Raw genomic sequence first — 26783 nt, 5'->3', positions numbered from 1 at the left:
ATTCTCGATCATAACATAAGCAAGCGCGAAATTGAATTCAACTTTCAAAAATGTTGGTCCGGGGTGATGTGCCTTAAGGATGTCAATCTGATATTTGAGAAGGAACAATTTCCCCTGATTTTCACGCGTCTATTGTTTTACAGTAAAAGGAAACAAAATATTTTCAAATGCCGCAAAGATATTGGATTAGTTTCTAAATGAATAGAATTAAATTGAGCTATTTTTAAGCAGATGTTGTACATAATAGAAATTTTTTAAAAAAAACACGATGTAATTTGTTGCCAAAAGGTTTATTCCTATGAAAGAATGATCATATCTTCATTTAAGGTTTATTCCTGCTGGCCAACAGTATTTCCACGACTCAATATTATTTTGTTTTTGGTTTACTGGCCAGGATTTCGTCTTGGATAAAACTGAAGGCATCCGATTTAGATTTTCGTACAAAATCAAATCCGTCTGTTTCCGATTTCATGTCTTTCGGGAATAGTCGTCCAGAGCCGGTGAACGAAGAGCTCGTATTAGGGAGAATTCCACCATAAGTTGTATTACGAAGAGAAGTTTGTGACAGCTGTTGCATATTGCTGTTTAAAGTTTGAAAATTCGATGTTTTGAAGAAATAGGGTCCATTCTCGTTTGTTTGACTGTTGTTATGAAGTACTGAGGTTGTCGACGCTGTCCATAAGTAACAAGTTTTCAGATATTTGTGACGTCACATTTTGCCCATTTTCGACCATATTTGTGCACGAAGATTGAAGGTCCAATAAATCACGTTCGTTTGAGAATGAATTTACAGTTTCGTCTGTTAAATTATTGTCTAAATACTTGCCTTCAGCTTCAAAAGTAAGAAATTGAAAATTTGAGGGAATTTTGTCAACAGACACTGAAGACGATTGTCTAATTTTTTCCTCGCTCATGTCCGTGCAAACATTTACCGAAATTTGTTCAGTTGGGACAGTATCAACCAAATCCACTAGGGTACAAATAGTTTCACTTGCCGAAACATGAGAAAGTACTCCAGTATCTTTGCAGTCAGTAGCAGGTTTATCCAGACCATTGTCTTTGACATTCATTCCAGTAAATAAAGAGTTCAGTTGAGGAGTGTCTATCTTTGGAAGCTCTTTTGATTCTTCGTAACCAGGCGGAACTAAGGAATTTCCTAAATCTTCCTCCAATGAAGAATTGATGCATAGTACTATCTAAATAAACCAATCAGCAGCGGCTGATTACTATGGATAATAATGTATAAGTATGGGTAGTTGTGGCAAGAGGTACGCAGTTACAGAATGATTATAAATTATGAATAATAATGTATAAGTATGGGTAGTTGTGGCTAGAGGTACGCAGTTACAGAATGATTATAAATTATGAATAATAATGTATAAGTATGGGTAGTTGAGGCTAGAGGTACGCAGTTACAGAATGATTATAAATTATGGATAATAATGTATAAGTATGGATAGTTGAGGCTAGAGGTACGCAGTTACAGAATGATTATAAATTATGGATAATAATGTATAAGTATGGGTAGTTGTGGCTAGAGGTACGCAGTTACAGAATGATTATAAATTATGGATAATAATGTATAAGTATGGGTAGTTGTGGCTAGAGGTACGCAGTTACAGAATGATTATAAATTATGGATAATAATGTATAGGTATGGGTAGTTGTGGCTAGAGGTACGCAGTTACAGAATGATTATAAATTATGGATAATAATGTATAAGTATGGGTAGTTGAGGCTAGAGGTACGCAGTTACAGAATGATTATAAATTATGAATAATAATGTATAAGTATGGGTAGTTGTGGCTAGAGGTACGCAGTTACAGAATGATTATAAATTATGAAAAGTACACGTCAGTAGGTAGAAAAATTTCACGATGAAAACATACTTTTTTTGCCTTTGCTTGAACACTGATATCTGGAGATTCAGCAAGCGATGAAATATTAGGACAATGTTCTTTAACTTTGCGTGGAACATCAGCGAATTTGCTTCTTAATAAACATTCCAGAACGTGCAGAGTTTTCTTGATGAAGAAATTAAAAATACATATAAACATTATGCCAACTAAGGACAATGTAAGAACAGACAAAAGTTTTCAACATTAATTTCTTAAAGTAATGTCAAACATTCAGAGTGTTATTTCTTCTTTACAGTAAGACTGTTTTTAGAACGTCTGCTTGTGTAATTGAACAAAAAACTCCCTTCGAAGTTCGTCAAAACCCTTTCAGGAACAAACAGACACCAAATGGGGAAATGGTTTTATTTTGAACACGCAGCAAAACAAAAACATCATAATGCAACAATTTTCTCACCAACTGAACATTAACGGGAAAATTTTTCATCTTTTCGTCTAACAGATCCAAAATAGCACACAGATCTAAGGAAGAAGCTCTGAAATATAAAAAAAATCAACATTTTGCTTATTTTTATGACTTAAATAAAATGCGTTCACTCAAATCACGAAAAAACGCACTCGCTTAAAAAATCTTTAAGAGATTCTCGGTCAGGAACGTTAGTGATGCCATTCCCGGATGTAATACGGTTGACGAGCCTGCGTTCATAATAACAGCGGTCTACATCCAAATCATCATTCTTGTTGTGAAGATTATCAGAACTGTGTTAAAGTTGAAATTTAACGTAAGAGAACGATCGTGCAAATCTTTTTAAAATTGAAATATGAAATTTTAAAGAAACTGCTCAAGAAAATAAAACAGCACACACTTTGCTTGCTTTTCATTTGTAATTGTTGAAATCTCGACTGAAAATAAAACAAAAAGACATTAGACAATTAGAGTAACTAAGAAGTTTGATTAAAGTAAAGAAAAATGAATTGGCAACATACAATTTTCTATTTCAATATCGGTATCCCTTAAATCAACAGGAGTATAGCGATGATGTGGGTCAGGTGTTGCATTGGAGTGGTTCGCTGCTGGTCTAGAAATATTGAACATTTCTGATGTAGAGTTTATAACTTTCGTTTTTAAAGTTTCCATCAACGACGATTCCTGTTCTAAAATCATAAAAATATGATATTGATGTTGACAGTAACAATAAATATCTTTGATCAACAACATCTTGGATGAAAGGTATCTCTTACGTACGTGGTTCTGGTGTTTTGGAGTATCCAAAACCATCCATCTTTTTTGAGCATTCTGAAGCTACTACATAAAAAGATATCAAGAAAAGAGAATTTAATTTACAAAAATAGTAAAGAAAAAAAGACATATAAAGTGTTAGCAATGGCAAAAACATTAAATACAAGTTTTTACACCAGCCACCAAACAAGACATAGTCACACGTACATATATCCTCTTTATCCACAAACATGGTTATATGTACATAAATATATGTAAATGTACAAATATATTCACACCTATTCATGTTAAATAATTACATCGATATACACATAAGTATGATAATATTAAGGATTCTCTGGATTTTTATTTTGAAATTGTTTTTTTTATTAAGCTTTCAACTCGGTGCTTCGAGCCTTCGTCAGAATGTAAGAATATATTATTTACAAAGATTTTGTAGTTGAGTTGATATTATTGGATGGTATAAGATGCGTTGTCATGGTTTCGGGTGTATGGATTGCGTTAATGAAATTCTAGTGTTTTATTTTAGTCGTTGTGTTATTAGTTTCTTGTTTTGGTTTTGTCTTTAGTTGTGAATAGATGATGGGGATGTCAATATGTCTGTTTATTGTGTTGTTGTCTTTGCTGTACCATGCCTCTTTGAATTCTCGTGCGTGTTTTGTCTGTGCGCGTCCAAGAAGTTGTGTTTTTGTCCAGTCAAATGTGTGGTTGGTATCGTAGGTATGTTCTGCTGGTAGTGATTTTGGGTCACGTCGTTTGATGGCATTCTTGTGTTCAGTGAGTCTTGTTTCAATTTTCTTGGATGTTTGTCCTATGTACTGTTTAGGGCAATCTTTACATGGTATCATGTAGATCGCGTTGGTTGTGTCAAATGTCGTTGTTCGGTCTTTATGTTTAGTGAAGTATGATTTGAGTTTGTGTGTTGGTTTATGTGCGATGTCTATTTTGAATGGTCGGAGTAGTCTTGGTGTCATTTCTGATGTTCCGTTTATATATAAGTATACATACACACATCCTCATGTATCCTTCACATACCTATCCATCAATATAAACAAACATGTTCATATATGTTTATGGATGTAGATCGTCCAGGTTAGTAGAGTCCTGAGAAGGACTGTTGTTGTTGACGTTGACTGACGTTTCTACAACTTGACTTTGAAGATGACTGCCGCTAAGGTTGTCGAAACGTCAGTCAACAACAACAACAACAGTCCTTCTCAGGACTCTACTAACCACGACGATCTTCATCCACAAACATATTATGATACTCCCGGGTTCAAACCATTTACTTTATGTTCATATATGTACATGTACATACACACATATTGACATACATCATTATACATACACCTATTAATCATGTTCTAAGCACACATGTCCTTGTATGTACATATATATACCTACATGTATTCTCATAATATAACAATCATACATACACATAGACTTATAAATGACTTCAACATCAGGATTGTCAACATCAAACAAGAGTTTCTCCAGATCCTAGAAGTAAAGAAAAGATGTAGTAAAAATAGCAAAGTTTGAATAGCAAAGTAAAAATAGCAAAGCAGAAAGGGAAATAATGGTCACTTTACTGAAGCTGCCTGTCTAACTTTAATGTTTAATCCATCACCATGAATTGGATCAAAGTCACCAAGAAAATCTAACAGAAACAACAATGTATGATTACACACCATATGTATATGTCAAGCATGCATTATTTTAATTGTATGCCCCCCTTTCACTACTCCACCCCCCACCCCTCCCTCAGGAGTTAGAATACATTTCTTACCAACAGATTTTTTAATAGCATTTCCATTACGTCGCAACTGACTTCGAAACTCTGCATGTCCATTAACAACCAGATACTTCATGATATGCAACACCTTAGCGAACATAAGGATTCTTCTATGATAGCATATTGTACACTTCAACAACATTTTGTACATTTTAGAAAGGAATTTGAATTGCTTCTACCTTAAACTTTATGCAAGGCTCTCGTTTCTCCAAGCGACCCAGTAAGAAAGTCAACAGTGATTTACAGTTAGGAAATGATGACTTTGAGATCACTGAAAGAAAAGATAAATTTTAATAAGTACAGCCAAGGTTTTAATACTTACTCAAACTTAAGGTGCAAATTGAATAAATAAATAAATAACAAATAATTAAAGTAAAATAAATAATATCATGAAACCATCCACTACACAGTGTTACACACCTTACTGCAATCATCTGGTGAATGAAAACAATATATTGAACAATATATTCAATGAAAACAATGAAAACTATAGTTCTGTTAATCGTGACATGTATAATATTTATATTCATACTTTGTATATATCAGTGTGCAAATTAGTTCAGAAAAAACAATGTGCAATTTTTTGAAAAAGTGTTTCTTTAGAGACATAATCAAATCGATATTACGTTAATTATTATATAGCGCTCATTGCTAAATTAATATTTTTAAACTGAACAAATTCATATGATTTACGACAGTGTTTTTTGTTAAAACCGCTGATTTTTGCACATCGTTTAAAAAAGTGATGTGCAATTGTTTTCATTTTAGCTAAAGCGATGTGCAAATTGCACATTGCACACCATTAATTCGCACACTGGTATATATACGAAGTATTTTAAGAATTGTAATTTCTTTTTATTATAAATATATGCTCTACTTTGGTATTGAGCATTTCTTTCAAACAATTTTATACTATTTTATATCTAAATTAGGCAACTAGATTATCATTTGAAGTAATGTTTTTGATCATGAAAAATTGACATACAACTTATTTCCTGAAGATGATAGCCTTGTGTTGATTTCTCATCATTTGAAGTGGCTTTTAAGAGAAGTGGTATCTGAAATAATAAGAATTTGTATATTTCATAGGGGGTTAAAGAACGTTCATATTCAATTTTAATCAAGAATATCAAAAAAATGTAAATGTACACTTTTCCACTTTGTTCTGTGGTATGAAAACACTTAAAAAGCTTTAGAATTACATATAACAATGTCCATGTGTGATAAACAGTTGATCTCTTGAACAATAGCAGGTTATGGACTTTTGAAAAAGTCTTCATTATGCAGACATTAATGTACTTGTCTTATATTTCATTCAATAAATAACAAATTGACAACAGTCAACGACCTTAAATTGGGTTTAAAATAAAGCTAAATACTTCAAGCGAGTTTAAAAACAGACCTTGGTAGTAAATTTTAGATTTGATGAGATCGACTTGGCTGCCATCTTGCATCCACTTGCACCCGATTAGCGCAAAAAGCAAAATGACGACAAAAATGTCGGCTGTGATTTTCAAAAGACATGGTCAGCACGATTTGACCTTTGTGTACAAAAAAAGCCTAATGAAATATAGTCCATCATTTTATTTCAAACAATGATATGAAAGTAAAATTTTAATGAAATAAATTCATATAATTTATACCACAAATAAACAGTTTCCTTAAATGCGTAATGTGTAATGACGTAATAATACCTGAAGTATAGAAAATGAAATACTTCATTTAAAGTCAACGAAAAAGACTAAAAGTAAAAGACTAAAAATAGGTGTTAACTAATATCTTTTTAAAACTGTTTGAATTTCGTCTTCGTCAGAAAGTCGTTCTTTATGTTTTGAAATCAGGAAATTTGTTAGTTTATGGCATTGTCCATGTCGAGAAGTATGAAAACGGGACAGACTTGATCATGAACGGTCAAAATTCTGAAAATACTTCGATAGCACCAAAACTTCATGACGGCAATGTTTTTTACAAAACGGCAGCTGCCCGCAGTATTTCTGGTGTCTTTGTCGCTTTTGCAATACTCATAACTGTACATCAGGCAAGAAAATTAGTCTCCTTGTTCAATCGTTTTAGTTGTGTTTTGAATTTCAATTGCGTTTGTTTCAATGTTCGTTGAGTTGTTATTGCTTTAAAACGTGACTAAAGACTTCCTAAGTGATGAGAAATGTCACGATATTTATGAAGAAAATCGCATTCTCAAAATGTACGAAAAAGTTTAGGAAATAAGTTGTTCTGCTTTGTGGCATCGTATAGGAGAAAAAGTTTACAATTGTAATAAAAGAAAATAATTTAATATTCTTATTAGAATCTGGATAGATAAACGAAAATATTTCTCTTCAACGCCGTTCTTCCGGCCTATCACAAAGTGTGCATCGGTCAACACATTGTGTGCTAGTTAATGAATGAAAGCTAATGTTTTCTAATTTTTAATTATTTTCAATTTAAGATTTATCTTCATCTGAAATATTACACGAACCCCAACCAACAGCGATGGATTGTGAGAATTCTGTTCATTGTACCAATCTATGCATTCCATTCATGGCTCAGTCTTCTGTTTTTTGAACATTCATATTCCATTTACTTTGATACTGTAAGAGATTGCTATGAAGGTACAACAGATGATATCGGTGGATTGATGTTGAGCAATCTTTAGGAATCTAAAATCTTGTTGTACATATTATGTTTTGTAGCATTTGTGATTTATAACTTCATCAGTTTGTGTTATGAATATCTTGGGGGTGAGATAGCCATTATGAACGAACTACGAGGACGTCCCGTAAAGTAACGAATCCATTATGTTTTCAAATTTTTCTTCCTTTTCATTCATAAAAATTTCTTCATTGTAATTTTCACTTAGGTCAAGTTGGTTTACATTTACATGTTGTCTAAATGGAATGCAATATTCTGTTGGTTTTCTCAAGTTTTTTAAACAGGTAAGCTGTGGATTTTGTTTAAAATCTATTCTTGGCATCATTAATGGTAAATTGCGCATCGTCTTTCTGCTCGTAGGCAACTCTTCAATTCTGTGTTGTGAAACCCATAATGGTGATCGTTATTCTGGTCTTGTATCCTCTTGGTTATTATGATCCTGGTGAATGGAGGTTTGTGAACAAACTTTTACCTAAATAAACTTGTTAGATCTTTTAATGTTAATATTTAATGTCTGTAGGTTTGATCGAGGCTATCTCTATGTCACCATTATATACAACATATCCTACACATTGGCACTGTATGGTCTTTTGCTTTTCTATTCTGCCGCGAAAGAGCTCCTTGCATCTTATTCACCAGTGTGGAAATTTTTCACAATCAAATCTGTGGTGTTTCTCTCATTTTGGCAAGGTAACATTTTGGTGACTCAATATATTTTGCCTAAATGAAGTAATGTATACAATATGTTTAATGCTATTTAGGTTTCACTCTTGCCATTTTTGAAAGTTTGGGAATAATCCATACCTATAATCACATTTCATCTGGAAAGATTGCAAACGCTTGTCAAGATTTTCTCATCTGCATAGAAATGTTCTTTGCTGCTGTAGCTTTGCGGTTTGCATTCCCACATTCATCTTATCTTAACCAGAGAAAATTGAACGAGAAAGGCCAAGCTGTTGCAATGAAGAGTATTTCCAGCAACTTCAAGCAGACGCTTAATCCAAAAGATATTGTCACAGATGCCATCCATAATTTTTCTCGCTCCTACCAACAATACGCCGGGGGTGTAGCAATCCAGACAAATGAAGACAACTTAAAACCCAAAGTTGTATACAACAAGAATGAATTCTCGGAGGAAACTATGCTACTTGATTCTGACTCTGAATGCTGAAGTCCTTTTTTAAATATGTTATTCATAAACACAATGAGACGAAGATAGATGGTCATGGTTTGTTGTAAATTTGTTTGATCAAAGTAGATATTTAAAGTTTTTTGTAGAAATATATTTAAATTTGATTAAGATGACCTATTATGCAGATAAATTCCATGTATTGTGCTTGATAGCATGCTAAGATGCATATTCAATAATTTTAACTACATGACTGTATTTAGTTGTTCATAACAATTTTTCATATATCAAAGCATTTCTCCATAAGAAACTTCTAGACGAAAGATGTGATTATTACATGATGGACATAAAGCTGTAATCAAAAAAAATAATGCTTCCAGTCAAATTTACTTTAATACTTGTAACTTCTTATCATTGAGGAGAGTTTTATATAGCAAACATAGCTTTAGCAATTTTTCCACTCTTCAAAGAAGAAAATGCTTCAGCATAGTCCTGAAGTTTATAAACCTTGATACCTAATTTCTCATAACTTAAGTAATCCTTGCCCATATCTTCTATAAGTTGGATGGATCTTGGAAATGTGAGAGAATTCAGAATTGAACCAACAACTTTGATTTCTTTCATCAAAATATCATAGGGGCTGATTTTTACTTCCGATTCTTGTAAACAAATGCCAAAAATGCAGAAAGTTGCTCCAAAGCGAAGCCATTTGAAAGATTGCTCAATAGCAGCATCCATACCAGTGCAATCAATAATCAAATCAAATCCCCATGTACTAGTATTTTTTATAATACTACGCTTGTACAAAACTTCTAAACTGTCGGGATGTACAATGTTGAAACCAAGTTTCAAACCTGAAGCTAAAGCCCTACGTTGCTCTGATATCTCAGTAAGGGTCACTCTACGATAACCTCGATAATGAAAAATACTTGCAAACAGTAAACCAATTATTCCTGTTCCACAAATAAGTATGTCTGCATCAGTGTATACGTTACCAATGCAATCCAATGCATGCAGGATACAAGATATTGGCTCAGCCAAGGCAGCAACTTCTAAAGTAATTTGGGTTGGAATTGGATGAGCTAAAGCAGCTGGTACCCGACAATAGTGTGCCCAGCCACCATTGCATCCAAGGCCAATTGATTTTGAAATTTCATTGGTAAAGCAGAGATGTGCTTGAGCTTTGAAACTGTCAGACTTTGAGTGTGGATTGACTACAACTCTAGATAATATTTCAGAGAACTGTTCTTACTTTAACTATCAAATACATTCAAATTGCGCAAGGATTTCAAGCAATATTCTGGGAATCAAAGATCATTGGATCAAACTTTGGTGTTTAAATATTGAAATGTTTTAAAACAAGTTTCAAAATGTCAAATTAGTTTCTATTCTAAGGTCATTAATTTTGATTAAATAAGAAGTAAATAATAACCTTTCTCCAACAGAACAGCGCTTCACTTCACTACCAATTTCCGTCACAACACCAGAAAATTCGTGGCCAAGAATAAGAGATTTCGGACAAGGAAATTTACCAGACAAAACCAGTAAATCTAAAGCACTAACTCCTGTAAAAGCAACTTTTATTACAATCTCTAGAGGCGATGCGACTCGAGGTGGGGGAGTTGTGATAACAGACAGTTCACCATCCCAAAGTTGTAGAGCAGTATTCATTCTCGAGAGAGACAAATTGTACAAAATATCTTGTAAATGCTTCGCGTAGAAATCGAGAACTTCTACTCTGTCTTAGGTAATTATCATAATAATAAAAATTGATCAGCGGTTCATTTTTAAGGCCTGTTTTATACGTCGTATTCTACATGCGTCGAATGCATTCAAAACAAAAGATAATGAAGAATTTTATCTCATTTTCTTTTGTCTCTAATGCATTCGACGCATGTAAAATGCGAAGTATAAAACAGGCCTAATTGCTTCAACTTCGAATACTGCCAAGGCTCAAATTTACTCGTGCATGAGATTTTGCTCATACCCCATGCCATACCCAGGTCCGCCCAGACTACGTACAGACAGACCCACCGGTCAGACCCCTGTACGTCTAAAATGGGTCGGAGGTAATAACCCTTGGTAATCGTTAAATTCATTTCCAGCGTTCTACATGCATATTTAACCGTTGAACTGCGGGAACTATACTCACCAACGAGCCATTAAATCTTAGTAATAATTCCATGTTCAAACTTTATAAATACCACAGAATATATTTACGAAACGTAATATTTGTCATACTCCGTCTGCTCTCATTCTCCATCATATACTGTCATATATTCTGCGACGTACAATCAAAATATCTTTTGAGTTTCAGCAGAAATAAAGATAGTGGAGGCACAATAAAGGTTGGAAAAAGTTGTTGCTCTTTGCTTTCTGCGTCCTGTTAAGGTGCTTTTGCGTAGAAGTTTTTTCGTCAACGACAATACATACGTATAACTATTGTGTGAATTGAAATGTAAAAAGGCAGTTATTCTCTGTCAACATATTAAGATAAGGTATATGTATTCCCTTACGAGACTGTCCTCGTTTAACAGAAGACGAATTTTAATAAAGTTTCATATATGTTCATAATCAAAATTTTCTTTTCTCCTTCACTCCTCACTTAAAGTTCAAACTCTGTCACTTCCTTGATGCGCTGCTCAGCTGTTACTGCTGCATTTCTTTTCCGTGTAAACACCTGTACTCCAGGATTCAAGTGCACATAGGTCGGTTCTGTACGCTAGCACGATAACCGTCTAGTAGGTAAAGGTTGTTCACCATCTTCTCGAAATACGTTTTCCCTGCGCGGAGCTTTACTGCACAAACAACACCGTCACGTCTTCGTACAACTCCTCTACGATCCCAAGGGGCCATTTACCACGACGCCGCTCGTCCGATTGCATGATAACAACATCACCCTTTTTCACTGTAAATGTTATTTGTTGATACTGTTGGTTATGACGTTCTCGCAATCCTCGTAAATACTCAGTAGACCATCTTCGTCATATAGCTTGTTTGTTGATACTGTTGGTTATGACGTTCTCGCAATCCTCGTAAATACTCAGTAGACCATCTTCGTCATATAGCTTGTTTGTTGATACTGTTGGTTATGACGTTCTCGCAATCCTCGTAAATACTCAGTAGACCATCTTTGTCATATAGCTTGTTTGTTGATACTGTTGGTTATGACGTTCTCGCAATCCTCGTAAGTACTAAGTAGACCATCTTCGTCATATAGCCTGTTTGCATTTCGACAAATAAGCATGGAGTTAGGGGTAAAAGTTGGAAGTTACTCAACATCAAGGCCTTGGGTCGCGCTCTCGGACTTTTACTAAAATTCCCTGAAATCATGCGTTTACTTATAATATCTCTGATAACAAGATGAATAAATTACATTTCTTTTATATACCCTCCGTATGTAACCTGTAATTTTCAGACGCGAAAATATAACACAAGACACAGTTTTGATATTTAATATTTTGCAAACTTCTTTCAGCAAAACAACACATTATCCCATTTCTCTGTAATGAAAAACAGGGTTGCTAACAAATGTACCTATAAAGACATATAGAGTATATACATAATTTATTAATATATGGTCAAATACTGTTAATTATTAGAACTATTTTAGTTGGTTTTATACAGACGCCAAAACATCAGCTGATCAACTGATCAGAAAAATCCGATAAAATACATTGAAAATATCTATCTATAGTACAAAAATATATTAATATACAAAAGACGTGTTTATTTGCTGTTCCACTCGCCACTTGAGCTCTTAATGTAAGCTAAAGATAATCAATGTTACAGCATTAAAAATACATAAAAACGGAAAATAATTTCAAGTTTGCCAGGAGTCACGTGAACATATTGAAATACAGAAAAGTTTTGCACTGGATTTCATTCAATCGTAAAATTTGATCAAAATAAAAATATCATTGTTGCAAACATTCACGATGGTCAAGTTCAACCATTGACTAGGGGCTGATGGTTCTTGTGGTGGTGGGAGGGGGGGGTAGTGGGGCTGTAGTTTCGATAGCTACTTGCAACTGTACAATATGAGACCTAACGGCTAATCACAATTGCTTTTGCTTGATTGTTTGATGAATTAATATTTTGTAGAGAAATTAGAACTTCTCCCCACCTTCCTAAATCCGTCGCTGGTTGTAACTATAGGAGTTATAAATTCAACAGATAAAAATTCTCTATTTAGTCGTATTGTCGTAATAAAAAAATGAAACAAACACGAGGTCTGAGGAAACATCTCCACTCAACAACACATTAGTGATTTTCATACTTACAAGGATGATATGTTGAACGGTTGAGCGATGAAACTTCTCGTTTCTAAAAATTAAAACAAGTTATGGTTTAACAAATACGCATGCGCATAGAACACAGCAAAAAGTGTTTAAATGGTAATCAACGCTATATTAAAAAAATGTAATTTACCTTTTCTGTACTTCGTTTAAATCCATTATCATTTTCGACAGGAAATGCAGACACCGACGAAGGACGATTGCTATCTAAAGCAAATTGAACACAAACCTTGTTTATGTAAAGCTTCATTGCCTGACTATCGACATGCATCAAAATAAATCTTTAATAATTGACAGATTTCATTGCATGCAAACATCCAAGATATTACATCTATGAGAACGTAGACAAAGACGTTGTATCATTGCATGCAAACATCCAAGATATTACATCTATGTGAACGTAAACAAAGACGTTGTATCATTGCATGCAAACATCCAAGATATTACATCTATGAGAACGTAGACAAAGACGTTGTAGTAAATACAGTTTACTGTCAAATTTGTCTGAAAAAAAGAAAATTACCGAAGAAAAAAAATTTTTAAACTCATACCTTGGTTGAGCTTATAACCACCAATCTCCGCCTTTTTATAATTATTATTCATTTCGAAAACATCGTTGTCATCATTGATTCGCTCGTGCTGATTAAACATTTTCATTTTAGTTGATCGTATATTGTCCATGGAACTGTAACGAGGCAGTTTGCCGCGGTTTCGGTTAACACGAGACTCTGCACCAGTCTCCTTACTCTCATTCACAGCCTCTTCTAAGATTTCCAGTTTTCGTTTATATGCATCGACCTGAAAGTGGAAAGCAGTGAAAAATTGTGAACATCGCCACTATTATGAAGTTGGAGTGCTTCTAGTTACTGTATATAATCACATACTGTAACAATAAACGAATACCGCCAACCATCGACCGTCTGACGTTTTTTTCTGGCTTTGTACGAGGGGGAGGGGAGGGGCGCTTATTATATAAGGACGAGGACTAATACATGGACTGCCTTATAATGCAGAGATCTATGAACATTGCACTATTAAATAATTGGTTTGTATGAGATTGAGCCCACTGTGGAATGAGTCGAGTGTCACGATCATATGGAATTATTCACCGGAGGGGGGAGGGGTGGGGAGGCTATGGTATTACAAGGTTAAAACAAAGTTTAATACCTGTCTCTGCAACTCTCTGTTTTTACTCTTAGTATCGTTCAACTCAAATTCTTGTTCTTTATATTTACTCGATTCCTTCGATAATTTACTTATTTTATTTTCAAATTCAGTTATTTTGTTCTTCATGTCGTCCTTGTTACGTGAATCAGCGTCAAGTTTACGTAATTTGGATCGAAATTCTTGTACTTCCTTACGATGACGTTCCATCTCGTCCTCAAGCCTCTCGCGGTATTTACGAACCTTTATAAACGATAATACTTCATTTAATACAACATTAAACATACTCAGAGTTGCACAAGTTTACACATAAAAGCGCTAATGACGTCAAGATCGGAAACAAACACTTATCGAGTTAACAAAGGAGTTTGTTATGATTAAGAGTTAAATTTACATCTCGTGTGTAAGTGTAATCCACTGATATGTATATTACACTGGATAACGCACCATGTATAAAATATAACCAGGACAAGCAGACAATTTCAAGTAATACAAGGAATTTGTTTTATTTTGTATTACTTATTTTGTATAGTAGATAATTGAAACCGGAAGTTGGCTCATCTGATTATGACCTTCGTTGGGGTGTAGCGGTCCCACTTTACTATACTTTTGTATTACAAAATCACAGCTTTTGCGTTCTACAAACTTTTGATTCGAGCAAAATTTTTGTGAAAGGGACAGAACAACCGGCAAAGATATTTAATCCTAAAAAGTTTGTCTTTAATAGTAAGTTGAAAACGGTATCATCAAACTCTACGAGATGTACATCATCAAAATATGCGAATTAAAGTACCTCTGTTGTCATTAAGCGAAGCAAAGTTTTCAACCAGTTCCTATGTGTACAATTTCAATATCGATGAATATGTTGAAGATATGAATATCTTTGTTCTTACTTTGTTGTTAATTTGTAATTTAAGTATTATCTTCTAAAAATGCCTCGCACGGCTGAAATTGTCTCGTCACCTTCAACTTTCAAATTTCAATACAACTTGCCATCTTATTTTTCAGTCGTCACAAAGCCAAACAAACAGAGCTTTAGGGTTAAAACTCTCTACCGGTTTTCCTCTACATGTCATAAAAATTTTGCCATAATCAGAAGTTTGTAAAAGGAATAAAAACGCGAAAACTGTGATTTTGTAATACAAAAGTATAGTAAAGTGGGACCGATACCCCCATGAAGCCAGTAGCAAATAAGCCAACTTCCGGCTTCAATTTTCGCAAGAGGAAAGTATAAATACAAATGAACGCAATTTGAATAAACGCCGCGACTTTTTTGACAAATCGAGAAACGGCGTTTATTGAAGGGCGGCGCTTATACAAAAAAATGCGTTTATTCGAAAAACGAAAAGTAGATAACCTCGTCACGGTGTTTTTGTCTCATTCCGTTGATTGTAGATTCTAAATCATCAATCTTTCTTTCAAGATCTCTTTCCTTTGCAGTACTATTCATTGATATTTTGCCTCTTTTTACAGCTTTAGTATATCGTTCCATTTCTGTATCATGTTCTATCCTCATCTGTTCAATGCTATCCTCTAATGATTTGATCTTCAACTGTAGTTCCTCAACGCTTAACACATTTTCCTGTTGAAATTTTTCTTTGTATCTTTTGATTTCTCCATCGTAACGAACTTGCATTTGCTCCATGGATAATTCTAACTCTTGAAGCTTAACCTGGATTGCAAATACATGACTTTGATGACAACTTGACACGATTTCCAAACGTAGTGATAAATTGGTTTATTGTCAATTCAACGATTCCAATGATCGTTAACAACAAGCTCAGGCAGGGTAAGGATTTCGCTAGTGTTTGTAACGTTATAACAATAATAACTATTTCATATCATTGTATACAAAAATTTTATTGAAATACAACGACAGACAACTTTAAGTATGACAAACAAAAAAGTTAAAAGCTGTGTTTCCGCTTGCACTTTTATTACGTTCAAACTCTAAGATGAAATTTCATTAAATATGAATAAGCAATATAAGCAAAGAGAAAGACTTTTCAACCTAGTGAACTTTGTGTTTTATTTTCTAATAATTTTTCTCACAATTTTAAAAACTTTAAAAGAAACACGTCAAAATCTTCCATTAATCCTTCATACAAAGTCGTTGTATTAAATCTCTCCTCGTACCTTAAGACTTTCATTTTCTGCATGTAGTCCCGGCACAGCTCCAATGGTCGTCTTCCTCTCGTTCTCCTGATCAAATGCTTCTTTGTACAATTTTATTTCTTTTTGGTATTTAGAATCAATCTCTTCCATTTCTCGTTGCATTTCGTAAATTTTATTACTCATTTCTTCGTTTCTTCTTAAACCAAACTTTGTTGCAGACTCTGCTTTCTTAATGGCATTCTTTAAACTTTTGCGTTCTTCTTCAAAATCATCGTTCAGTTTTTCCACAAGCGCCTCAAGCTCGATGATCCGTCGTTCTGATGAGCTAGGGGTTTGGGTACTAGAATTACCTACGGCCGAAGCTGCCTGAATTGCAACAAGCATGTCTGTTTTCAGTTGATCAAATTCCATTTGATGTTTTTCATCTTTTTTTCTAAGTTCTTGTTCATGTGAGAGTTTCAATGCCTGCAAATGTCCTTTGTGTTTTGCATCAAATCCGTCAACCTTATAATGTAGAAAAACATTTCATTTATTAAAATTTTATGTTTCTTCATCAAAAATCAAAACACAAACCGTAATTAAATCATTCTTACATACCTGTGAAACATCGTTTATTTTATACGTTTCTTGAGCTTTCAACAATGTCACCATATCAAGACGCAATTGTTCCAAATCTCTTTCATGTTCAATCTTCATTTTCTCAATCTCCTGCGCATGTTCAGTCTTTAGTGCTTCCACGTGAGCTTCCAGTTTTCTCAAGTCGTCATTTCCTTCCATGGAGTCAGTAGACAATGAAGCAGGAGAGTTGTATGAGTCAGATTTGAGGGCCTGTAAAACCATCATCATGTCAGATTTATTTTCCTCCAGTTCGCGTTCATGAATTTCCTACAATGAAATAAGCAATAAATTGAGCAAAAGAAAACACATGTAATTTTTGACAACAATGAAAGTCCCTATATCACTAAGGAGTCCCTCGGAGACAATGGAAGTCCCTATATTACTAACGAGTCCCTCGGAGACAATGAAAGTCCCTACATTACTAACGAGTCCCTCAGAAATAATGAAAGTCCCTCTATTACTAACGAGTCCCTCAGAAATAATGAAAGTCCCTCTATTACTAACGAGTCCCTCAGAAATAATGAAAGTCCCTCTATTAGTAACGTGTCCCTCAGAAATAATGAAAGTCCCTATATTACAAACGAGTCCCTCAGAAATAATGAAAGTCCCTATATTACAAACGAGTCCCTCAGAAATAATGAAAGTCCCTATACAAACGAGTCCCTCAGAAATAATGAAAGTCCTCTATTACTAACGAGTCCCTCAGAAATAATGAAAGTCCCTCTATTACTAACGAGTCCCTCAGAAATAATGAAAGTCCCTTTATTAGTAACGTGTCCCTCAGAATTAATGAAAGTCCCTATATTACAAACGAGTCCCTCAGAAATAATGAAAGTCCCTATATTACTAACGAGTCCCTCAGAAATAATGAAAGTCCCTATATTACAAACGAGTCCCTCAGAAATAATGAAAGTCACTCTATTACTAACGAGTCCCTCAGAAATAATGAAAGTCCCTCTATTACTAACGAGTCCCTCAGAAATAATGAAAGTCCCTTTATTAGTAACGTGTCCCTCAGAAATAATGAAAGTCCCTATATTACAAACGAGTCCCTCAGAAATAATGAAAGTCACTCTTTTACTTACGAGTCCCTCAGAAATAATGAAAGTCCCTATATTACTAACGAGTCCCTCAGAAATAATGAAAGTCCTCTATTACTAACGAGTCCCTCAGAAATAATGAAAGTCCCTCTATTACTAACGAGTCCCTCAGAAATAATGAAAGTCCCTCTATTACTAACGAGTCCCTCAGAAATAATGAAAGTCCCTCTATTACTAACGAGTCCCTCAGAAATAATGAAAGTCCCTCTATTACTAACGAGTCCCTCAGAAATAATGAAAGTCCCTCTATTACTAACGAGTCCCTCAGAAATAATGAAAGTCCTCTGTTACTAACGAGTCCCTCAGAAATAATGAAAGTCCCTCACAAGTGCAAGGTCTTACTTCATTAAAACAATTTCTATGAATGATCTTAAGTATATAAACGGACAAAACAAAGCAAGAAATCTTAAGAAATCGATTTCTTACGCCTTTTAAACGAAAAGATAGGTTGAACACGAAGTTAAAAGAAACAGAAATAATCTTGTAAACAAGGTTACCGTAAACAGACATGAAAAATTGCACAATTTATTAAAGATCTTTTGTTTTCACATCCAAATGATTATCGATTGATTAATGAACTTTAGGGTCTTGAAGCTGATACGAAACAATAGATTGGAATTTAACACATGCACCCCGTAGTTAAGGTATTTTCGCCCGTGAAGACAGACATGCATGCTATTTATCATGACAACACAAACATTATAGCACATAAATTTTTATTATCGATATGAAAATACCATAAGTTACGTTTTCCCCGTGTGAGAAAATAAGAAATGATGCAAGTATGGTAAATGTATCAAATGTAAGGGTAAAGAAAAGTTTGGAGCTAGGATAACAATCAAGTATATTTAAAGATAGTTTGCAAGTAAGACGGACTTGGAGGTAAATCTTCGCGAAGTCGATAGAATAAAATAAAGTATATAATTCTTCTATAACGTGTTATCAATTCACCTCACAAATAAACAGTCTCAAAACGACGAACATTGGACGCAGCATGCAAACATTGAAAGATTATGGAACAGTAATGAATACCTTGATTTTTTCCAATTGTTTCTTGTATTGAGCTTCTAATTCTTCGATTTCTTTAACACTAACAAGTCCATCATTTTTCGTCGCGATTTCAGCTGTTTTGGCTTCGTAATCACTCTTCAATGCCTCTATACTTCTCAGTTTACTGCACAAATATAAAACAATTATACGTGAACGAGAGACAAATCTTATCTACAAAAATAAATTGCTTTGAAAAAAACACGAGGATAGATGTACTTGACGTAATCAGTAAATAATCGGGATATTTTGTGGCATGCATTTTACAGATATCAAAGGACAGCTTTGAATCTAATTTTCATTGCCCGCGTATCATTCACTGCTTGAAAAGGATCACCGTGTCTTTAAGGGAATATAAATGTTCTAGGTGATACGAACAAAAAATCCTCAGAAGAGAGTCACAGCTCACAATAGACTTCTCGACCACATTCCCCCAAAAACATATTAAATAATCACAAATTGTGCAGATGTCCTTATATCTGTTAAGCCATCGTCGACCCGATTAAAGAGCATGTCATAGGCAAGTAAGGTGATTAAATTTCATCAATTCAATTAAAAATGTGAAATTTCGAGATGTTAATACCTGAAGGTTAAGTCTGATTGCAGATAAGGTCAAAAAATTGTTACGAAATGTCAACTCGTCAACTCCGTGTAAAAAATAAACTTATGACTTAGTAATGTTGCAGTAAATAGAAATATTGAACATTCGTTATGCAGAGCACATTTTAAAGATGTAGCATTATAGTAGCCAAAATAATCAGGATTTACAAATAAAAACAATATATTATACAAAACAAAACATTATGATTTTCCGGACTAAATAAAATGAACTTGGCTGTATCGTCTACACAAATCAATACATTCGACAGTCAATATGCAGTTTTACAAGGAAAATGTTCTAAAAGTTGCACGGAACTCAAAGGAATGCATTTTTAGCAGAATGAAAATAGGTTTCATTGCTCGTGAAAGGAGAAACGTCATCATTTTCCAAACTATAAATTTCCATTTGGAAAAGTCTTGAAGAAATTACAGGTTAATGGTAGAAATATATACACACTCTATCAGAAACAATATACTTTTTTCATAAAGAAAAGCATTTTGTCATAAAAATGGACAGGACATTTAGCAGTAAATAGAGCAACATAAAATATAATCACACAAGCTAGCTAACCCGTAATGATTGCAAATGTATTTAGCAGTTCTTTAAAAATAAATGCTTCTCGCACAAAATGCTTTAGTTGTATTTTACAGATGATTTTATTAAATCATCGTATTCAATTCAAAATCTCTTTTTAGAAAACAGATTCGACAAAGCATATGGTAAAACACATTAAAAGACAGCAACTTCTAAACTTACATCAATCATGTATAGATATAGAAATCCTCAACAAAGAACGCTGAAATTTCATTAAACCAAATTGTTGTAGTATTCAAAGCTTGCAAATGGATGTACGCATAAGACATCGAAAATCGATCGTGGGATTACCTTCGTCGCATTGTCTAATATTTCATTTCAATCAAATTAAATACCAATACGTACAACATGCATACGTTAAAGCTATGCGGCCCTAATCTGTTTTATAGTGTCTGACATTCGCCTCCTTTCATCTGCTAAAAAAATTCACCGTTCAGCCGGAAAAAGGTGAGATAATACGGACAATTACGAATTACAGCAGACTTGTAAAAAATATTTCTACACATTTTGGTAACTTGGTACAAAGTACTTCGGCAATGTGAACGACAGACATTCCACAAGATAAGAACAATAACAGATAATATTTTCCTTCACTATATGACATATACCTATTCAAAGGCATAAACGTCTTGCTTTGTGTCAAACATAACATACACTTGATAAATTACATACCATATAATACATGGAAAACACCAGTTTCTATTTCTTTGCACAAAAAGGTTTCTTGTGCAACAAAAAACGCGGTGGACACGAGGTGAATAATAATATCAAAGTATTTCTGCCCTTGCTAACCTTGCACTATGTACAACACAGCGGGAATTACATTGTTCAATTTTTAATATATGGCTGAAATATTGGATATAAAAGACTAACGTTATGTCGCGTACGTTTTAAATAATTTCTCGTCAAAGAACAAAACATGAGACGAGGACGGGCACTTTCAAATATTTACAATCGTCTTTCAACAGGGTTACAACAAAACGCTGTTGTAAACGCAGAGGGAATTCGGTCCTAACAACAGGAGCGTTGACAATGTAAAGAAAAGACAAAACAGTGTTTCCACGCTACTTGCACAAATTTTATCTTGGAGTTAAAAATAACGCAACGAGAAAATACTGATATTTTAGTCAAGTTAAACTTTTCTCTACTGCGACTGTTTTAACAAGAGGAAAACGTGAAAAATCTACACCAAATGACAACCATTGATGACAACATCGTTATAAAAACTTACTCACTCACCCATCCCTCAGTACAATTTTACAAACATGTCACCCGTCCGTGAGTACAATTTTACTAACACGTCACCCCTCCCCGATTACAATTTTACTTACATGAGAATGGAATGTGCAACGAAAGTCTCAAATTTGATGATGACAACGCATGTCAAGGGTTTTATCGATCCACTTCAAACGTAACGCATTTTTGAAACCTGAGAGATACAAAAAAACCTCACCTTTCCCGTTCGTTTTGCAATTCTCTCTCGAGCTCGTCGATTCTTCCACGAAGGTTTACGATCGTGACGTCATTTGCAGAAATAACTTTGTCGTTTTCAGTCCGTAAAGATTGTAAATTCAAGCTATGTTCTTTGAGGAGTCTATCAACTTCTTTTTCTTGTGTTATGCGATAGGACTCAATTTCACTCTCCATTTTATGTCGTTCTTTGGTCAACAAATTCTCTTGTTCAAGTTGAGTTGTTTCAAGCTGTGTTTAAACGATTGGATACATGATTAGAATTTCAAAAATTCAAATTTTGCTCGCCTGATGTTTTGAACAAAATATAATGAGCATTGCGTGAGAAAGATTTTCAAGATAACTTATATTTAATCATAGATAATTATCACCCGCTCAAACATTAACATCCGTATTTTGAAATATTACTCCCTCATAATAGCTACAATTCAATTTTTATTTCAATCATTGATCATTCACTACACTCATTAAAATTCTTGAAACTTTTGATATTTAAACCATCCGAAATACCAAAAACGACATACGTACAAAACTAAATAAAGTAAATGGTTTGAACCCGGGAGTATCGTTACATGTTTGTAGATGTAGATCGTCCAGGTTGGTATAGTCCTGAGGGACTGTTTTTGTTGTTGTTGACTGACGTTTCGACAACCTTAGCGGTAGTCATCTTCAGAGTTAAACGAGGAGTAAACGTCAGGTTAGCCGTATTTTGTACGTTGTACATACAAAACAATAAATATAAAAATACAAGTTATTTCGTACCTCTTCTTTGTGTTTTTCATTCAATCTTTCCACTTCCCGTTCATGTTTAGCGTTAAGTTCTTTAATATCGGACTGCAACAAAATAACCTTCGATGTCAATTTCAATTTCACCTCCTCCGCTTGCGATTTAAGTGTTTCGCTCTCTTTATTCATTGCCTCCTGCAGATGTTCCATTTCTTTACGATGATTGGTTTTTATCTCATCAACCGCCAAGAGATCGTACTGTGTTGATAAATTGTCGTGTTCTTGTCGTTCCTTCCTGAAACAGCGATTCAATAGATCCATTTTGCCTCGTAAACTATTCAAAGCTGTTAAAATATCGTCAGTATTCTTGTGTTCTATCGTTGCTTCAACATCTTGCACATTAGACAATTTCAAATCATGTATAGTTTCGTTTAAAGCTGAATGCATTTTTTCAACAGTACTTAGGATGGTTTCTTCAACTTTTGCACAATTTTCTAACTTCGTTTTCAACTTTAAAATTTCTGAATTCTTTTGATCAAACTTTAACGTAAGTTCTTCCACTTCTTCGTGTGTTTTCACAATCTTCATCACGACATCTTCGTAATCTAAAGTTGAACGATCTTCAACCTTCTTATCATCAGCTGAATATTTTTCACAGATTCTACTAAATAGTCCCTTCAAATGCGAACACTCATTTTCAGTGTTTTTAATTCCAGTCCAGTTTTATGAAGATCTTCCTCAATTTTCATACGTTCGTTTCTTTCACGAGTCACTTGACTTATTGCATCTTCTTGGCTATCACGTAAACGCTGACACTCGGTTTTAAGCACCTCATGATGGCGAGCCAACTCCTCAAGACCCGAGTCCTTATCTTTGGTCAGCAGAGCATCATTTAAACGTTGTTGAACTTCATGTAGACGTATTCTCGTTGTTTCGTTATCTTCCTGCAACAGCGTAACTTGTTTATCAAACTCGTTTCTTGAAATTTCAATTTCTTTTTTCAGTTCAGCGTTTTCAAGTTGCAATCCACTATTTGTCTCTTCTTCTCTTTTCAACTAACAAGAAAAACTTTAGTCAACATTAAATAACGTAATTTTTCTAACATTGTGTGTTTTATATTGATATTTACCCTCATAGAAGTATCGTCAACTTTAGTTTCCAATTCTGAACATTTCTTTTGTTCATTTCTATGTGAATCTTGCAATGAGCTTAATTTAGATTGTAGTTGTTCATTCTCTGCCATGCAATCTTTAAGTAAAGCTTTTATGTTCTTCATTTCAGCCTCTTTCTTATCGAGCATTGAGATTCGTTCATGCAGTTTTTCAATTTCTTTGTCTTTTCCTTGTACAGTTTCGTACAACATACGAACTTCATTGTGAGATTTTTTCTCGCTCTTTAAAGCTTCATGATCATTTCTAACTTGCTGTAGAAGCTCCGTGCTTCTCTTTGCTATATCACGTTGTCGAGAGTTTTTCTGCGTGCTGCTAAGCTCATTTTTTAGTTTTGCGTTTTCGCGTTCATACCTTGAGCGTTCATCTCTTTCGTGTTGCCATTCAAGAGTTTTATTTATTAACTGTTCTTCAAGTTCATTGATTTTTTTCGTATTTCCGGTCAATTTTTCCTCAAGCTCAACAAGCAAAACTCGTGTATGTTTGGCAACTTTCTTACGACTTTCATTCGCTTTTTCCAGCTCCTGCGTCCGTTTGATCAACATTTTCTCGTTTTCTTGTAGTCGATTTTGAAGCATGTAAAAACTGGACGGTCCGTTTTCTAGTTTAGTGCCGCTTTCGTCAGTGTATTTAGCAACTAAATCAAAATCATTTAATCGTTGTTCGAGGATTGCCTCTGTTTTTCTTAACCGTATTTTTAGATGATCAATTTCAGCTGTTTTAGTTTCGTCATTAGCCTTTTGAATACTGATCATATTATTAGCATCGTTTAATTGCTTTTTCATATCTGATAAAGTCTTTGAATACATCTCCGCCTTTCCTTGATTATGTTTAGCTAATCGTTGCGCCTCCATAAGTTCAGCGTCGTATGTTAAATTTGTTTTTCCTATAGTTGATGGTTCAGTTGAAGTCGATTGTCTTGGTGATGATGATAGACGAGACTTCTCCATCGTTGTGGAATCAACATTTTCTTGAGAATTTTCACTCTAAATTACACAACCAACAAAATATACCTTTAAGTTATTCTCAACCTCATTAAATCTTAAACTACCATAAGTATGTATTTAATAAATCATTTTTCAATTCACAAGCTTTATAATTCATACAGTGATGTATTATCCAAAGTTAAACAACACTAATGCTATACAAACAAAAACATAAAAACTTATAATGGCAAAGATTTGTAAAAGATTAACTATCCCAAATGCCTTGTCATGTCATGTCATAACTACTTCATGTAATAAAATATCAAATCACTCACCTTAACCGAACAATTATCTGAGGGCAAAAATTTTCGAATCAGTGTTGGAGAATTCACCTTCTCATCAGTTGAGCTATTTTTCCACGGTGCAGACTTTGTACGAGACAAACTAATTTTTCGTTCAGATGAATACTCTAAATCTATATAAAAAGAAATATTGATAAAAGATCAAACCATGTTAAAAAACAGTAATAAAATATAATTAAATACTTACTTGATGTTGAAGGTATATTGTTATCATGGTTATTAAAACTCCTTGACAATGAAGTTGCTTTATTAAATTTATAGCTTGGAGATGCTATGACAAACGGTTTTAAGACACGACACCAATTATCCATAACAAGCCGATTCTCAGCTTTTATGTAATGGGTTTTCAATGATGTTTTAATGCCAATACTATACGGTTCTTTAATGTCACATTCAGCATTTGTTAAACCTGTACAATCATCGAGATTGATGGTTCCTAATGGTAAGTCTCCATTCTTAAAGAAATTGAAATCAAATAAACATGAGTTAGTGATGTGATGAATTAATTTCCTCTCAATTCATTTCACAAATTAATGTAAACACAAAATTTAATGTATGCAAAATGAAAAATTTTAGCACCAAATGCTCAGACTAGTCTATTGCTAAAAAATCATAGTTAAATGATATTTATAAAGCTTCACAAAAAGTGTTTGTATGAATCATGAGTAAGCAGATTAAAATCAAAACAGATTTCTCATAGTAACAGTTTAACTTCATGCTGATAATTTAACTACAAACAACATTCTTGGCTGATGTAAAGGAAATAATTATATACATAGCTTTCAGCAAAACCTTTTAATCTAAATTTACCCACAGATAAAACGAGACAACTTTGTCATTGGCATAAATAGCTCCGACTTCAGCTAGTCTAGCCAAAAGTTGTGAAACAGTAGTTGTTGATTTCAAAACAACGAACAATATCGCTGAACAAAAATTTTCACTTTAATGATCATAAACAACTCTGATAATTCTTTCAATAATACTGTAGGTAAATTCTCACAGCATGATTGTCATAAAGAAGTTATTTTCAACAAACGCCGGCTTTATAATCAAAAATATCTACAAAATACCAATGCTATGAAACTTTAAAAAATTACTTAAATTTGTGACGCAAATATAGAAAATTTAGTTTATGTTAAACTTGTATGTATCACACCTTCGGATCGCTAGAAAACCACTCCAAACAGCCTGAAGAATATAAAATAATCCACACTTTCTCCCATTTCTATAAAAATAATCATTTATCCTTTAACATGACTGAAGCAAAACAGTAGAAAGATCGTCATAGATATATTAGCATACATACTTCTACATTGATTGTGGCAGGTGATTCCAATAATTTTGAAGCAATATATAAATTTCCTGTCTTCAAAGCTGTTTTAGGATGGCTTTTATCAACCTTTGGGTAGATTAAACAACCAGTTTAGCTGAATTCCTTTAAAACACGAGTCAACAAAGATAGCTAAATATACCTCCAAAGTCGTCGGACGGTTAGAAATCATTGGAGCGTCTTCTGTATGTGTATCTTTCTGTTTAAAGCAATTCTGACATTTATTTTTATCAAACACATTCGGAGAGAACTTTTTACAAGCAAGCGACGACGATCTGTCGGCCATTTAATGACCTCGCGTTTATAAACCTCGTGAAGTATTCGCCAGGTTTCAACATCCGTTTATCTTCTTCAAAATTCAACATGTGGGGATTTTTCGTCTTCCAAAATTAAAATACCTAATTTTCATAAATCCACGTTCTTACTTCGTTCGGGAAACATCTCGCCAAAGTAAACGTCCAATTCTGGGGAGAAGCGTTGAGCTTAAACAGTTGATCTTTCTGTCACATATTTCACAACCAACTTCACACTTGACAGTCGGCGTCTGGATTAAAAATCTTTCCACGCATGCGTCATGGCTTTCTTTGTGTGAAT

The 26783-nt window shown here is 34.0% G+C and overlaps 4 protein-coding genes across 5 annotated transcripts; 1 reads left to right on the top strand and 3 right to left on the bottom strand.

The window, feature by feature from the left end:
• Nucleotides 1-160: 160 nt before the first annotated feature.
• On the bottom strand, nt 161-6357 carry LOC124449512 (protein MODIFIED TRANSPORT TO THE VACUOLE 1-like). 2 transcript variants are annotated; one of them, XM_047000453.1, is made up of 13 exons: nt 6294-6357; nt 5877-5949; nt 5071-5162; nt 4886-4979; nt 4689-4756; nt 4533-4596; nt 3103-3162; nt 2844-3011; nt 2723-2759; nt 2475-2615; nt 2314-2392; nt 1890-2024; nt 161-1196 (listed from the first exon to the last, which is right to left on the bottom strand). In XM_047000453.1, exons 1-13 carry the CDS (start codon nt 6336-6338, stop codon nt 648-650), a joined length of 1605 nt encoding a protein of 534 aa, XP_046856409.1. In that variant the 5' UTR covers nt 6339-6357; the 3' UTR covers nt 161-647. The 2 variants fall into 2 exon arrangements, with proteins under 2 accessions (XP_046856409.1, XP_046856410.1); XM_047000454.1 differs by lacking the exons at nt 5877-5949; nt 6294-6357 and having other exon boundaries at nt 4886-5001; nt 5071-5142.
• A 274-nt stretch (nt 6358-6631) lies between these two features.
• LOC124449515 (transmembrane protein 184B-like) lies at nt 6632-8862 on the top strand. The gene is made up of 7 exons (XM_047000460.1): nt 6632-6929; nt 7338-7500; nt 7582-7672; nt 7749-7824; nt 7901-7992; nt 8061-8230; nt 8302-8862. The coding sequence occupies exons 1-7, from the start codon at nt 6795-6797 to the stop codon at nt 8709-8711; spliced, it is 1137 nt and encodes a 378-aa protein (XP_046856416.1). The 5' UTR covers nt 6632-6794; the 3' UTR covers nt 8712-8862.
• LOC124449516 (D-arabinitol dehydrogenase 1-like) lies at nt 8802-10406 on the bottom strand. The gene is made up of 2 exons (XM_047000461.1): nt 10102-10406; nt 8802-9891 (listed from the first exon to the last, which is right to left on the bottom strand). Exons 1-2 carry the CDS (start codon nt 10338-10340, stop codon nt 9096-9098), a joined length of 1035 nt encoding a protein of 344 aa, XP_046856417.1. The 5' UTR covers nt 10341-10406; the 3' UTR covers nt 8802-9095.
• A 1702-nt stretch (nt 10407-12108) lies between these two features.
• On the bottom strand, nt 12109-26729 carry LOC124448062 (early endosome antigen 1-like). The gene is given in 18 exon segments (XM_046999073.1): nt 12109-12439; nt 12953-12995; nt 13101-13174; nt 13519-13765; nt 14135-14374; nt 15489-15803; nt 16268-16750; nt 16844-17131; nt 18997-19138; nt 21660-21907; nt 22439-23058; nt 23061-23457; nt 23532-24557; nt 24833-24972; nt 25047-25314; nt 26016-26084; nt 26166-26258; nt 26332-26729. Coding segments are annotated over 18 exon segments (4878 nt in total). The 5' UTR covers nt 26476-26729; the 3' UTR covers nt 12109-12398.
• Nucleotides 26730-26783: the final 54 nt, after the last annotated feature.

Source organism: Xenia sp. Carnegie-2017, unplaced genomic scaffold (genome assembly GCF_021976095.1).
Source record: "Xenia sp. Carnegie-2017 unplaced genomic scaffold, XeniaSp_v1 HiC_scaffold_23, whole genome shotgun sequence".
Classification (NCBI taxonomy): Eukaryota; Metazoa; Cnidaria; class Anthozoa; order Malacalcyonacea; family Xeniidae; genus Xenia; species Xenia sp. Carnegie-2017.
Note: the sequence above shows the minus strand (reverse complement) of the source record. Positions and strands in the feature narration are given on the sequence as shown.

Excerpts from the sequence above, each read along its gene's own strand:
- LOC124449516 (XM_047000461.1), bottom strand. The coding sequence starts at position 10,340 with ATGAATACTGCTCTACAACTTTGGGATGGTGAACTGTCTGTTATCACA. Across the intron at positions 9,892-10,101 it reads CGCTGTTCTGTTGGAGAAAG|AGTTGTAGTCAATCCACACT; the intron begins GTTATTATTTAC and ends AATATTATCTAG.
- LOC124449512 (XM_047000453.1), bottom strand. The coding sequence starts at position 6,338 with ATGGCAGCCAAGTCGATCTCATCAAATCTAAAATTTACTACCAAG. Across the intron at positions 4,597-4,688 it reads AAGTTAGACAGGCAGCTTCA|GATCTGGAGAAACTCTTGTT; the intron begins GTAAAGTGACCA and ends CTTTACTTCTAG. Across the intron at positions 2,616-2,722 it reads ACAAATGAAAAGCAAGCAAA|TTCTGATAATCTTCACAACA; the intron begins GTGTGTGCTGTT and ends ACTTTAACACAG.
- LOC124449515 (XM_047000460.1), top strand. The coding sequence starts at position 6,795 with ATGAACGGTCAAAATTCTGAAAATACTTCGATAGCACCAAAACTTCAT. Across the intron at positions 7,673-7,748 it reads CTACGAGGACGTCCCGTAAA|GTCAAGTTGGTTTACATTTA; the intron begins GTAACGAATCCA and ends ATTTTCACTTAG. Across the intron at positions 7,825-7,900 it reads TTCTCAAGTTTTTTAAACAG|GCAACTCTTCAATTCTGTGT; the intron begins GTAAGCTGTGGA and ends TTCTGCTCGTAG.